The sequence below is a fragment of the Eulemur rufifrons genome, chromosome 30 (assembly GCF_041146395.1).
Source record: "Eulemur rufifrons isolate Redbay chromosome 30, OSU_ERuf_1, whole genome shotgun sequence".
Classification (NCBI taxonomy): Eukaryota; Metazoa; Chordata; class Mammalia; order Primates; family Lemuridae; genus Eulemur; species Eulemur rufifrons.
The window spans coordinates 130,566,042-130,581,582 of record NC_091012.1 but is presented as its reverse complement, the minus strand read 5'-3'; the positions used below and the strand labels follow the sequence as shown (position 1 = coordinate 130,581,582).

Genomic DNA, 15,541 nt, shown 5'->3' with positions numbered 1-15,541 from the left:
TTGGGATTGATCTAATTATTAGATTGAACTATTGACATAGTTTTTTGTAGGTCAAGATGGTTGGCCATTTAATATTGTCCAATCTAATACCTGGATTGTTTGGTCTTGTTGCCTTGGTCTCTGTGGTCCACTGACTGGCAACATCAGCATCCCCCCCCAGGACGTTTTAGAAATGCAAGTTCTCAGACCCATCCCAGACCTACTGCATCAGAATCTCTGGTGGTGGGTAAGAATCTGTTTCAACAAGGTCTCGAGGTGATTCTTATGCATGCTCGAATTTGAGAAGCTCTGCTTTAAACCATTTAGGTTTATATTTAGGTCTGCCTTTGAGGGCAGCCTTCTGAGTGCCCCGATGGTGTGCTTTGTATCCATATAGCCTTGCATATAATGATGATTCCTCGTTAAGAACTAATGTTTCCACCAGCTTTGTTGAGCCAGGATGGTACATTTTGACAAGAAGAAATATGAATCCTTTACCATATTATCTATACTCTGTGGATATGAAAGCTTAAACAGTATGATTTCTAGCTTGGCCAAGCAACTGCCACCTTAGTTTCTAGCACTTTTAAAGGAATATACATTGGGGATATATCTATGTCTATATCTATATATAGATATATATGTCTATATATAGATATAGATATATCTCAACCACTAGGCCATGTATACACCTAAGATGCCAGGCTGCCCCCCATCCTTTGATTAGGGAGCTGGACTCTGGGGTTAGCAGTGCTTTGATCACCTCTGTTTGGACTGGCTGGGGAAAGGAGAGCCCTCTTCATACTGAGGACAGCAAAATCTCCAATCCAGCCCATGGTACACTCACAATCACACATAGAATGTAGCCTAGATAAAGGTTTTTGAAGACAGATGTTCACTGCAGTGTGTTTTATAAATGGGAACTAATTTAATGTACAATGCTGGGAGAATGGATAAACTATAGTATATCTATGTGGCAAAATATTATGCAGTTATTAAAAATATTGTTTCTGTAGACTTATATGAAGATTTTTGATTCATAAGGGAAAAATTCTTTTATTGTTAAAAAGCAGTATACAAGAGGGTATATATGCTATATATCTCAACTATATAAAAGCGCACCTTAAAAAAACTGCTTGGAGACAGAGTGACAGGATTAGGAATGGCTTTTCTTTTGTTCTTTTAGACTTTTTTGAATTTTCCACAGAATATATGTTACTTTTGAAAGTGGGAGTAGGAGGAGAACCCTTCAAAAAATTTATACTCTATCAGGTGACTGTGTGTATGTGTGTGTGTGTGTGTGTGTGTCAGAGAGAGAGAGAGAGAACTGTAATCTTTGTAGCCCTTTCACTTAATACATAACAGACATTTACTAAATGCTTGAAAACAATGAAAGAATGAGTGAATGAATACTAGATTGTTAGCACTTGGATGTCAGGGACCTTGTCTTAGACATCTGTCCCCAGGTTCCTGGCCCAGAGCTTTGCAAAAGTAGCTGCTCAATACAAGTGAGTGTGTGAATGAATGTCCAGACTCCTCAGGCTACTAGACATGCCAACTTCATCTAAGAAATTTTCCTGCTGAAAAACCAAGTTAGTGCTGCACCTGAGTCAGTGCTGTCTATAAATCAGAGAGTCTTCTAAAACATCCTCAGGTTGTAGAATGTGCACTATCTCTCGAGGGTCATGCCCTCCCCACTCACTTTCCCCACTCCTTCAACTTTTCTTTCTTCTTTCTTCTACCACACTCCCCCTTCCACCCCTCCTCCCCAACCTCTTCTATCCCCAGTCTATCCCCTCTCTAGACTCCTGTGATTGAGAATTCCTTCTTTATATCTAATCTAAATTTCTTCTACTATAATTCTGTCGATAAATAAAACCCATAGTTGGTGCAAAACTCCACTTGAGCTATTTGTGCCAATTTCATTTCCCTGCCAAACTCTACAGGGAGTTGTTAACAAGCGACAAAAGCAATCAAACACATTTCCTTCAGGAATTTACATGGGGCAGTGCCTGGCATTGCCAGGAATGTAAAGAAGTGTAAGCTGTGTCTCCTCTGGTCAGAGGCGTATGGATATAGTTGCAGAGCTAAGGCACATGTTTGTGGCAAGGTAGCTAGCAACCTAGGGTAGCCTGTGAGGAGCGCACGTGAGAGGTGGGAAACAGTGTGTGCCCCCACAGCTCAAGGGAAGCCTGGGGCTAGACAGGTGGAAGGGTTTTGTTGGAGATGAGCCTTGGAGGGTGAAGAAATGGCAAGTGGTTAGAGGCATTCTAGGTACGCAAGCCAAGCAAGGTAACCCAAGTGGGCCATTCTTTTTCCCTGAACCAATCCTCTTCTGGTTGTTTGGTCTGGAAAGCCCACAATGCAGAAGGGACAAGGAAAGGAGTTCAGATATTTCATATATTAAATACCTGAGTATTGCCAAGCTTTATATCTTTAAGCAGAAAGAAGAAAGGGGAGTGTGTGCTCTTCCATTATTCTAACAGAGGTTTTCCATCAGTGTCATCTTTCCACGATGAAATGTATACTCTAAGCCTCAGAGTGGCTCACAGTTGTTTCTGGTAAATGGGCAGGGCTTTCTCTTGCAGCCATAGTACCTCTAGAGCAGCTCTTGGTGGGTGTGCCCTTCAGGGAACCTGGGCTCTGTAAAGGAACATAGAGAAAACCTTGGCTTATGTGGCTGGTTCATCCCAAATTTTGTACCCTGGGCTGAAAGTGCTTCTAGAATCCTAAAATAAAAATGGCTGGAATGTGTCCTATCCACAGGTGAGAAGTGCTTTTTTCAAAGGACAACCTGATAAATGTGATAGGTAGCAAATAACAACTGAGAGAGATGACGGGCACAGAAGCCGGGCTGATCATCGGCCTGGGAGGAAGAGGCTGCCACGGGAAGTTAATGGACCTGGGTCGGAAGACCTGGGATTTGGTTTTTGCTTCTGCCAAAAATCAGTTCTATGATCTTGGGTCAAATCTTTGAACCTTGGTTTTCTCATCACCACATGAGAGGGGTTGGCCCAAACAGTGGCCTTCACAGTGTGTTGACTGCTACCTAGAGTAAGAAATACATTTTTACAAACACACATACACACTCATGCACATGCACACACATGACAGAAACAATAGCTTCACAAAATGATACTACATGCAGTGCACTTGGGTATTTTCTAGTCAACTCTATTCTGTTTTGTTGTTTTTAAAAACGCTAGTCTTGACCTACTGAATGGATTTCACAATCCACTAATGAGTCAGGCCCTGCAGTTTGAAAAAAAAAAACACAGAGCTCCATAATTTCCACGATCTCTTCCAGCAGTAGGATCCAATGACGCTACTAGATGCCTAAAGGAATTTTATTGAAATAATATCTGAGCTGTGACAGATGACTACCTGCTTACGTTCTGGAGGAAGTGCATGGTGTAGAACACAGCAGCAGAATGACCTGAAGATAAACAAATCGGTTCTAAGGAGAACGTATAGTACTGCAACTCTGACAGTGACTCGGAGAGTTAGGATGTCCAAATCATTACGCTAAATTCTGCCCAAGCCAACAGATATCAGAGACTGGGGACTTTGGACCTGTCAGAGAAGTCACAGGCTTCCCAGTTGTGGGCAGCCTTCTTTCCAGTTTCCAGAACATGAGACCCCCCAAAGGGCGATCTTTAGGGGCTTCATTTTATGTTTACTTCACTGGACAAGACAGGAGAAATAAAGAAAAAAGAAACTTGGAGGGCCCCACACTTTGCTCTTGTGAACCTGGACCCTGATTCTGGCCTCTTGGTCTTTTGTTCCTGGGCCACAAAAGGGAACTAACATTATTAAGCAGTGACATGCCAAGGACTTTGTCATTTCAACGGAGCCTCAGAACCACTCCATGAAGGCTCTATGAGTCCCATTTCACAGAGGAGGGGAGAGAGGCCCAAAGAGCCCAGTGACTTGCTCCAGATCACACTTCTCCTGTGATTAATCCCCACCTTCCCATCCCAGAGCCCAGGTCTTTCCACCAGCACATCTTGCAATATCTTGAATGCAGAGTCTTTCTGGGCGGATTTTGGTGACTGGCATCAAATGGAGGACAGGAAACGACAAGACTCAGAGACCAGAAAGTTCAAACCCCTCACTTGTAAAGATGGGGAACTTGGGTCCTAGGAAAGTTCAATAACTTGTACAAGGTCACATGGTGGCAGACCTGTGAATTGAACCCAGGTCTCTGGTGGTCTTTCCACAGGATGTTGAACATTAAAACAATAACAGTAACAGTAATAATTAAACAGTCCTCCTGGTATGAAGCATCATTTTGTTTTGGAAGCTGGGAAAATATTTCTATGAGAAAAATCATTCTAGATTCTTTCAGTGTATCAATAAATACAGAGATATTTAGTGTATAAATAAATATACCTACCTATTCTGTAGGTGCTGGAATGTTTTAGGATGCTGGAATTTGTTAGAAAACCTAGATCATTCTGATGCTGAGAGGACTACATTAGATGCTTTGTCCATAGTTGGGAACAAATCTGAATTATTGTGGTTCTACAGAAAAGGAAACCCAGCAAGGACAGGCTCTGGGAGGCTGGCTCTGGCTTTGGGCTTTGGGCTGCTTTGCAGGTGGCAGGATACTTGGTGGTCCTTGCTGTCCCTGTATCCTGTCCCACTCCCTCCTCCAAGCTGCTGAGTGGAGTGGGCAAGGGGCTGGTTGCCAAGGAAGGAAGGGCAGGTGGGAATGAATGGTTTCACTTGATAAATCCCCTCCCAACAGATCTGAGGACTCAGGCAGCAGCCACAGACACCCTGAGTAGATGTCCACTTTGTTTACCAAGCTTATGGCTGCTGACAATTGGCTTCAGTGGAACAGGGACCCAGGGGGCAAACTGGCTACCGTGATGCTATTTCGGAGGCTTATTAATGGATGAATGTGCTAACATACTCCTTGCTGCTTTCTGTCACAGGGGATCCGAATGGATGGTTTGTAGAGGTGTGTGTTCCTGGCCAAAAAGCTGTGTGATGGGGGTGGGCATGAAGGTAGAAGGGCAGGAAGAAGGTTAGCAAGGTGCATGTGGGTATGTGTGTCTGCAGGCATTCTAAGAATATTTTTAAAAATTCCTTCCCTCCCTTGAAAGGGTAAAAATTCTACTTCTGAGTCACTTGCACATTTTTTTCTGAAATTTTCATAGCATTCAAACTTTGATCTCAGCTGTCACCTCCCCCTTTTAAATTCTTAAGAGTCTGAGAGAAGGAGGAAGGAGGAAGACAGTGGCAGGGGTGGGGGCTTGAGGCAGGGAGGCTTTCTAGGAAGGGAGGCCAAGAGTAAGCATTTTGCATTCCTCCCAGGGTGATAAAGCTCTAAGACAGTGAGATGCTCACGAGGCCAGGAAAGGTTGGATCAAATAAGTGCCAGCCCTGGCAGGGCAGGGAGGCTGAGGGCTGGGGGCTGGGGAGGCTGGGGGCAAGACTATGCCTCTGATTCTAACCCCTTCCCGATGGTTCCTGAGATCAAGCCTCCTCCCACTCTTAGAAATGGGCCTGGTTCTTCTGAGAGACGTTAGTTTTCCTCAACGTCTCAGTCAGCTCATTGACCGTATCCATGCTTCCAATACATCACTATGAATCAAGATCTAGACAATTCCATTATCTCCAGGGTTCAACAGGGGAATGAACTAAGATCAGTCTATAAAGAGTTTTCATTGCCCTGTGGACATTTCCTATGATGGCATTTTCCTTCAGCAGTTTGGTTTTGTGGTATCTGTTTGCTGTGCTAATTGTCTTTCTGGAATATAACAAATCTTCCCAGCCGCCTGCTAGGCACTCTCTGGCAGAGTCGCTCAGTTCTTGGTTACACCCAATGCTGTGGATGATCCAGCCAGCAGCAGTTCTACATCCTTTCTTCTGATTTTGAAAAGCACTAGATACTTTTATGTGGCAGACAGCCCACTGTCCCTCCCCGGCAATCACCCTTAGCTTAGGCAAACATATTTCAGTGTTGGTTTGGGAAAGAGCAGCAGCTTAGAAGCCAAACAGAGAAGGTTTTTAATCCCAGAGCTTCTACTTACCAGGTGCATGACTTTGTAAATTTACTTACTTTCTCTGAGCTTCTGTTTCCTTATCTATAAAATAGGGGCAATACTTTCCTCTCTGAGTTATGTGAGGGTACCGTGATGCGCCTAGCTTAGAGCTTGGCATATGGTTGGAGCTTCCCACAAGAGCTTATGGCCTTAGACAAGAGAATTGATACATCCAAATAAACTTTTTCCTGTGGTGAGGAGGATATAAATGAGACATATAACCCTATTTCTCATTGTAACCCTTGCCATTATCTGCCCCTTTCTTGGAAAGCAGTAACAAAGGGGAGGAGATGACAAGACAAGGCAAGTGACTGACTCTAGGAAAGTGGAAAAAATAGTGGGAGTGTGCATTCTTTTTCTGTTATTATTATATTATTATTTCTACTATTGCATCACAAATCACTGCAAATTTCACAGCTTAAACCAACACCCATTTATTATCTTGCCATTTCTGTTGGTCAGGAGTCTGGATATGAGTTAACAGGGTCCTCTGCTCAGGGTTCCACTGGACTGAAATCAAGGTGTCGGCTGGGCCGTGTTCTCATCTGAGGCCCAGAATCCTCTTTAAAGCTCATCCATTGCTGGCAGAATTCAGTTCCTTGAGGTTGTAGGAGTGAGTCCCTCAGCTCCTAGAGGCTGCCCACCACTCCTGCCACATGTCTTTCTCTACAACATGGCAGCTGTGCCTCTTTAAGACCAATAGGGAGCCTCTCTACTGCTTCTCGTCTCTTTTAAGGGTTCACCTGATTAGGCCAGACTCACCCAGGATAATTCTCCCCTTTTCATTAACTCAAAGCCAACTGAGTAGGGATCGTAAAATCCCTTTTGCCATGTAATGTTACATAAGTCATAGGTTGTGCCCACACTCAAGGGCAGGGGATTGGATTATACAGCGTATGTACATAAGAGGGCAGGAATCTTGGAGGCCATCCTAGAATTCTGCCTACCACAGAGGGGCTCCTGGATGTATCCAAATAAACAGAGGAAAAATCTTGCTTCTCTTTGTTCCATTTTTATGAGAACAAACATCCTGGGGCCACTAACCCTGTATCTCCCATGGCCCAGCCATGGTGAGATTGTTAAAAAGGGAGGAAAGGGTACAAGACACGGGGCAGCCTTGCACTGGCAGTGGTGCAGTGAGCTCATGAATGAATAGATGCAACTTTGGTGGAACTGTTACTTAGGAAAAGGAATGGATTTTTTAAAGAAAGAAAGTGGGATAATTTTCCCTGGAAGATCTCCATTAGTTCCTGTCTGTCTGCCTCCAGTGGACACATAATACTAGTTAATGCTCTGTGACCAAAGACGTCACTGAGAGCAAAGGCATTAAAGAGTTTTTCTTCCCTTACCTTCTAAGAGATAGACACCACCATGGCAACTGATGAATGAAATGTTCACCTGCTAATGTGTGGCAGAAATCCAATATAGCTTCCCAGTGGAGAAAGAAAAAGATTTAGGGTGGGGAAAACTGAGGATCCCTAGCTCTGAAGGTTGTCATTGCAAGAGTTGGTTCTTCCCAGGAACCACGACGTGGCTGCCCATGCTGGATCTCATGTGTTAGTCTTTGCTTCTGTGAATCTGTAGTCCTGAGCAGCAGGCAGAGTTCAGCAGCCCAGAGAGTCAGTGCAGGCTTGCCCGGCAGGCACAGTGTGGATGTGGTTAGGGCATTGGCAAAGCATGGGCACCAACAAATGCTTTTTTCAAGTAACTTGATATTTAATATTTAATAATGAGCAAAGAGAATTTTGCTGAATGTCTTTATACTTATTTTATGATATGCTAGTTTATTCTGAAATTTGAGATTGCCCACTGCAGAAGGGTGGAGATAAAAGAGTGGGGGCTATAATCTTTTCGGTGTTTGGGGCCTCAAGAGTCTAGAGGTCTTAACCATCCCTAGGGAATTGTATAATACTAAAACGGAAAGTGTCTGCCAGAGGTCATCACTCCCTACCTATTGTTTCCAGGCAGAATCACACAGAACCCATTTCACACAGAACCAGAGAACATATGGTCCGTGTGGGCAGGGATTCCCATGTGTTTTGTTCCGTGCTGTATCCCAGCACCCAGCACTGTGCCTGGGACTGAGAGCTATTGGAAGAGGTTCCATGGGCAGTTGGACGCTTCCATTTGCAGTAGTCTCGTTCCTTCCCCCATGCTGCCCAACTCCTTTCTCTCCCATAGGATCCCAAGGCATCCTCAGAAAACGTTTTGTGTTTCTCAGACTTGCATGATGATAAAAAAAAAAAATAATAACTGTGGGGCACTTTTCAAATATATCAGTTACCAGGCCTCTCTGTTGGAAATTCTGATTTAGGGAATCTAGGTTGGAGCCCAGGAATCTGCATTTTTGACAAGCACTTCTGATGTGCTTTTACTTCAGACCAACACTAAGATAAATGGCGCAGGCTCAGCTCTTCCCCACACAGAGGTTGAGGAGCCGTGGCCACTTGACCTTGGTTTCTGAGGGGCTGTCAAAAGTTAACACCCTGAGCTCCTGGTCAGCAGTGCTGAGGGAGGGAGGGGTATAAGAGTCTTCCGTTCTACCTGAGTCACCCAGGCCCAGCCCCACATCCCAGCTCCCACCTTCCTGAAGAGATGAGCCTGGGGGAAGCGGTGCCCAGAAAGCCTGTACTTCTGGGACTGCCCACTGAACTTCTTGCCCCTTCTTTCCACCGGCAAGCTTTCTGTTCTGTCTCCCGTCCCAGCTGTCACCAGCACATGAATTCACGGCCATCTCTGTTAGGTTTGGTAATGACCTCTGCTCTGTTGGGCAGGAGTTGACCTCTGCCTCCAGGGAGAGGCTGATTTTTTAGTCAGTCCTCATCACTGAGGCAGAGCATTCCTCTAAGGAGGGGCTAAATAAAGCCTCAGTCTTCAGAACTCCCCCTCCCTTCCACACTTGAGAAGGAAAATTCTAATCTGGACCTGGCCCTCCCTTTCTACCCTAAGGCCTCCCACTCCTCAACTAAGGTCTAAAGAGCCAGCTTCTCCCTTACCAGTTCCTCCCAGGCTCTCTTGTCCCTGGGACTCAGTGACTCCCCTCTGGTTCGCCAAGCATTGGCTTCTAAGAAGAGAGTTGAGGTTATAGAGCAACATGACAAAGAAAAATTGCTGCCTTTATTTCTTGGCTACATAGAACACCCCCCCCCCCAATACCCTCCTCTACTCAGGGAGATAATCTTGCAATCTCTAACCTGTGATCTTGAATTCTTCTTGGAGATTAAACACCAAGGGAGAATAAACCTAGGCCAAAAAGAATAATCTACTCTGTGGCTTAAGGTGAGAGAATATAATAGACTATTTATGGTTATTCTAGAGCTATATTGTCTAATACGATAGCCACATATGGCTATTTAAATTTCAATTAATTAAAATTAAATAATGTTACAAATTCAGTTCCTCACTTACCAGCCACATTTCAAGTGCTTGATAGCCAATGTAGTGAGAGGCTACCATACTGTGCAGTATAGCTGTGAGAATTTCATCATCACAGAAAGTTCTATCAGACATCACTGTTTTAGAAGCATAGCGTTTTCCCCTTGACCCTGTCCATGTGATATTTCTTCACATCTTTAGAAGTGTGTCTTTGTTTCTATTGGTGATTCTTATGGTACAATGCATTATTCTAGAAAAAAACACTACTGAAGACTGCATTAGAAAACAAAACCAAAAGCAACCCATAATGTAGTACTTGGGGAGGGGAAATTAATTATCAAAAGGTGGTATTTTTCCCAGTTTTCTTTCTTTTATTCCCCTTCTATGAAAATATCCTCCCTTCTTTTCCATTTCCTTTCTGCTTTATCTGCACAGCATCTTGTTCTATGCAGGGCTTCTCAAAGTAAAGGGTAGCCCAGACTTTAAAAAGAGGAATCAAAACCCTGTTTAGGGCACAGGGATAAACAGTTGGGCAGAGCATGCCCAAATCACACGCTGGGAAGAAAAGGAAAAGCAGCAGAGAGAAGAGGTGAGACTAGGAGGTGGGAGGAGCTGGGCGGGCCCACGCCCCGGAGTCTGGGTCTAGGTCTGGGTCATGGGCCTGGAGGGAAAAGCGGGCTGGGCCGGTTCTCACAGTTCCTGGGGCCAACTGGCTGCCCAGGTGCTCATAGGTTTCTCTGGGCAGCCACTTGCTAGCCAGACCCTCCTGGTTCCTGACACCTGCTGGCAGCAGAATTTCTCTTCAACTCACGGGCAGTTCCGTCCTAGGCTCCATATATATATGAAGATGACAGTGGGCTAAATGCTGTGCTTGGGGGGAAGGAAGCCTTCCTTCCTTGATCTCGTGGATGAGTTGCAAGAATCATAGTCTGCAGTTTCCCTTTCTGAATACCCATCACCCCTGTGATGGTTTCTTTAATGCTTGTGCTCACCCTGGGTGAAACCAGGGAAACTGAGCAAAGCTTTCAAAGATGGCAGGCAATGGAGCTGGAAGGTGAAGGGCAGCATAAGGAGACCTCGGGGCCAGATGCCACAAGGGACAGAGAGCAGGGCAAGGTATGGGCCAGGGTTCAGGCATGTGCAGAACTTCAGCTCCGAGGCCCTGCAGCCAGAAGGCCGGAGCTGCGGTAACCTTTTGACTCATCTCTGAGGCTTTCCTCTGCATTCTTGGGAGGCAGGACCCCCATCCGCACCCCCAAGCAGGTTGGCCAAAGATTTGTCACTGTGCCAGAGGGCAAGGACTAAAGGTGCATAGAGGAAGTTAGCTGGTCACAGGCAGATGGTTGGTGTCCTGGGGTCTCCCATCCCTCAGCTCGGGGACAAGGGTTGTCCCTATCAGTATTAGAAACTCCAAACCTTTCTCCAGCCTTGAGTTAGTTCTTAAAGTGAACATGGCAGTCTGGATCTCTACTCCACCCAGAATCCACTCCCGTCCCCCTCCCCACCCCAGAGTCTGCCAAATGGATAGCTTAAAGCCACTGATGGACAATGCCCTGTTTCCGTCTTTGTCTTGCAGCCGTCTCCAACCTGGACATCGAGAGTAAGCTGAGTGTGTACTATCGCGCGCCGTGGCACCAGCAGCGAAACATCTTCCTCCCAGCCACGAGGCCACCCTGTGTGGAGGAGCTGCACCGCCACGCCCGGCAGAGCCTGCAGGCCCTGCGCAGAGGTGACTGATCCCAGGCTGGGGGCTTTGTCAGGAGAGAACTCAGAGGTTGTCCTGTCCAATGGTTCTCTGTCCCATCAGTCCCAACACATGCCCCTGTTATAGCAAGTACTTTGAACTGCTCCTTTTCTACCTGGGAATGAAATCTATGGGTAATAGATCCTACCTCTACACATAAGCAAAAACAGCATCATGGTCTAAATATGATAATAAAGAGAAATTATTAAATAAAAGGAAAATTATTTATAATAATATGTATTTCAATATGCAAATGCCTGGGCTCTACTATACTAGAAAACAAAATGAAGCAGTCAGATGTTTGTGCCTATGAAAAGTGAGTCTGGATTAAGTAAAGACAGTCAGAAACCATTCTGAGCAGGAAGTATAGAGAAACAAAGGAGCCCTGAGGGGCAGGAGGACACAACCATAAAAACTGGTACATTCAGCATATATTATTAATAGATATGAGCAAAAGTATACTTTGGATTATAATTAAAAGGGAATCAGGTTTGACTCAGAAATAGGCTTTTCCCCGTTAAGAGATTCTGATGGGAACTTTGAATATTGTGAGGGACCTGGGACGCTTTTTCATTGCCCATCCTGTGCATTACAGAATAGCTGGCATGCTTGGCTCCCACTCAATCATTCTGACAACCAGAACAAGCTCCTAGAGGGCTCTTCTGCTTCTTTTGAGAACCAGTGAGCTGGCTCGATGCCCCCATTCTAAAGGGGGGCACGTGGAAGCCTAGCAAGGTGAAGAAACTTGCGCAGGATCATACACAGCAGGAAAGGCACAGTACCAGGACCCAGACCCGGGCCTCTGAATCCCCAGCCAGAGCTCTTTTCCTTGCCATACACTGCGTCACATGTAAACAAATATTGATATTTACATTCCCTCACAGTCCTGGGGAAGCTGGAGACAGGCACACAGCAGTGAAAGTAGAAATACAGCCTTGTCTTATGCTGGTTACTTTTCAGTGCCTTAAATCCATTCTAATTAGGACAAGGGGATTAAAAATCAGCATTATCCTTTGAGAGCCCCCTAAATTGGGTATTAGCAGTTGGCATGCCAGCTTTCTTGGCCTTTAGGTTTCTGCTATGGAGATAGTTGGTGTCTACACATTCCATGTCTTTGTTTCAAATTCACTATACTCTTTTAAAGAATGGTATTTTGCAAAAAGTATTAAAATTCAAATAAAATATTTTTTTTGAGGCAGAGTCCTGCTCTGTCACCCTGACTAGAGTGCCGTGGCATCAGCCTAGCTCACAGCAACCTCAAACTTCTTGGCTTAAAGCAATCCTTCTGCCTCAGCCTCCCGAGTAGCTGGGACTACAGGCATGTGCCACCATGCCCGGCTAATTTTTTCTATATATTTTTAGTTGGCCAGATAACTTCTTTCTATTTTTAGTAGAGATGGGGTCTCACTCTTGCTCAGGCTGGTTTCGAACTCCTGAGCTCAAACCATCCACCCGCCTCAGCCCCCAGTGTGCTAGGATTACAGGCGTGAGCCACCACGCCCGGCCCAAATAAAATATTTTAACATCACTATCAAGATGGAGAAATGAAATGATGATAAATGTTGTTTTCATCTTATTTTCTTCCACATTTGTATAACTTCTGCCTTTTTTCCATCCTCATCTTTTTTCCTTTTAATGAAAGAGCTAACCTACTAATATCCCTAAAGCAATTGTTTCTAAAAATTTCCCTTGGTTATTTATTTGTGGCAGATACTGTCACACTTATAATGAAGAGTGATGATCAGTATCTTCTAGAAGTATCTCTGGCATACTTGCCATTCACTTTTTTTTTTTTTTTTTTTTTTTGAGACAGAGTCTCACTCTGTTGCCCGGGCTAGAGTGAGTGCCGTGGCGTCAGCCTAGCTCACAGCAACCTCAAACTCCTGGGCTCAAGCGATCCTCCTGTCTCAGCCTCCCGAGTAGCTGGGACTACAGGCATGCACCATCATGCCCGGCTAATTTTTTCGATATATATTTTTAGCTGTCCATATAATTTCTTTCTATTTTTAGTAGAGATGGGGTCTCACTCTTGCTCAGGCTGGTCTCGAACTCCTGAGCTCAAATGATCCGCCCACCTCGGCCTCCCAGAGTGCTAGGATTACAGGCGTGAGCCACCGCGCCCGGCCGCCATTCACTTTAATTTGTAGTTGGCTAAAAAGTTCTTTAACAAATTTTTAGTATAAGCCACCTCTGGAAATCTTCCTTCCCACTCTTGCCATTCCTCTGCAGCCTGGATTAGGCACCCTTCCCATAATGTCCCATGCATCCTCCATCCTGCCACTTATAACCTTTGATCATAACCAACCACTACAGGCCTGTCTTCTGCTATTAATCTATGAGCTGCTCGGGGGCAAGGATGATATCTTATTAACTTATTTTATTCAAAGCACTTAGCATGAACCCAGCATACAGTAGGTCCTCAATGAATGTTTGTGGAACTGAATCAAATTCTGCTGAAAACTGGTTGAACATTGAGAGCACAGGGTGACAGGGTGACAACAGAGGAATCTGATTATTTGTACTAAATACTTTCTCGGATCCCATCATTAGAGAGCTTGAGTAACATTAGCCCTTTAGGCATAATTATTTTTATCCCTTTATCATTATTAATAAGTCATCCCTGATTAGATTTTTACAGATTCCACCAGGTAACACTGAGCTGCTCGTAAGCTATCACATTTCACTGCTTTTGTCAGGTTTGGACTTATGGCAGAACTGAGGAACAGCAAGTGCCAATATCAGTTTTCTCTGAACCTTCTCCTGGGGGGGTTGGAAGGAAGAATGTGGAGCTGCATCTTGCCCTCCACAGACTGGCTTGTTTTGTGGTCGGCTCAATAGCAAATCTTGGGTGTAGTAGTTTTAATAGCACTGCAGAGAGCCATAAACAAGAATTATAGGCATCATAGAATTAAAAACATGCAGTGTAGAATTAAAATTAGAAAGTGACTTTTTTTTTTTTAACCTTGTCCAAGAAACACAGTAGCTTAGCAGCGTATTCATCAGCATAATCCACTTCTGCCATCTGGTGGCCGTGAATAATACAGACTTAGCAGGCAACCCTTGCTCAGCAAATGCCACAGTGAGCACCCCTGTAGGTTCTCTATTTGGACAGCTGGAATAGCCTGGCTTCCACCAGGCGGGAGTGGATAATGAAGCACAGACAAATGAGGCTGCAGTGGCAGCAGCTCTGTGCTCCTTTTGTAGATGAGATTATAAGGAGGGAGCTGGGGGACCGAGATTAGAACCTAGAAATTAGCTGCCTTCGTTGTGCTAGAACGTAGGATTCAAGGAGCAATAAAGTATGGTCCCTGCCTGCAAGGAATGCCTAGTCTAGTGAATGAGACAGACAAGTAACCAGGTAATTTCAATACAGTGATAATGGGGGCTGAGAGGAGAGGTACCAAATCATGCCATGGGGCTTCAGGGAAGGCTCCCTGGAGGAAGCAGTATCTAAATCGATGTCAAGTTATTTAGAATCTGATTACTTTTTTTCCCCTTTTTCTTAGCAATTCTTTAATGCTCAGAGCCAGTAATCACTTTAAATGACACCATTATTTATGTTCATAAAACAGAGAGAGATTAATAAGTGCCTATAAAGGGATAATTATATTTTATATTTCCTTTCCTTTCAAGTTTAGGGCTGAGGTACAAGTTTCATTGCTCTAAGGAAATAAGAACCAAGATTCTACTGCAGTTTCAGGCTCTGGTAGACCAATGTTCTCCCTACCTCACCACCATAAAGAGGTATTATTAGCAAGCCATTAATCTAGCCTGCCTACTCCCAGCCCAGGGCAAGGAAAGAGATCTATTTAAGATAGTGTGGGAGGGAAGCAATTGAATGGGAAATTGAGCTGATGTCTCCCTTCCAACTCCTCCCCTTCTTCCACCTCTTCCTAACCAAGAACACCTGTATTCTACTCTTCATAAATTTAAGAATGTAGGCCGGGCGCGGTGGCTCACGCCTGTAATCCTAGCACTCTGGGATGGCCGAGGCGGGTGGATTGCTCAAGGTCAGGAGTTCGAGACCAGCCTGTGCAAGAGCGAGACCCCGTCTCTACTAAAAATGGAAAGAAATTATATGGACAACTAAAAATCTATATAGAAAAAATTAGCCGGGCATAGTGGCGCATGCCTGTAGTCCCAGCTAGTCAGGAGGCTGAGGCAGTAGGATCACTTAAGCCGAGGAGTCTGAGGTTGCTGTGAGCTAAGCTGACGCCACGGCACTCACTCTAGCCTGGGCAACAAAGTGAGACTCTGTCTCAACACACACACACACACACAAAAAAAAAAGAATGTAAAAGCTTTTCCTTGTGCTACCCATTTAGAAAAGCACACTATTTGCTTGCAGAGAAAAATGAGGGTGGCACTGGAGGTGGGCACTTTAACACGA

The 15,541-nt window shown here is 44.8% G+C and overlaps 1 protein-coding gene across 4 annotated transcripts in view; it reads left to right on the top strand.

Annotated features, from left to right (window-relative positions):
• The window catches only part of NHS (NHS actin remodeling regulator), a 333,885-nt gene that overhangs the window by 280,602 nt on the left and 37,742 nt on the right, over nt 1-15,541 (top strand). For all 4 annotated transcript variants that reach the window (XM_069463685.1, XM_069463684.1, XM_069463683.1 and 1 more), the window contains exon 2: nt 10,984-11,136. In XM_069463685.1, the coding sequence (XP_069319786.1) occupies nt 10,984-11,136 (153 nt within the window). The remainder of the gene's footprint in view (nt 1-10,983; nt 11,137-15,541) is intronic.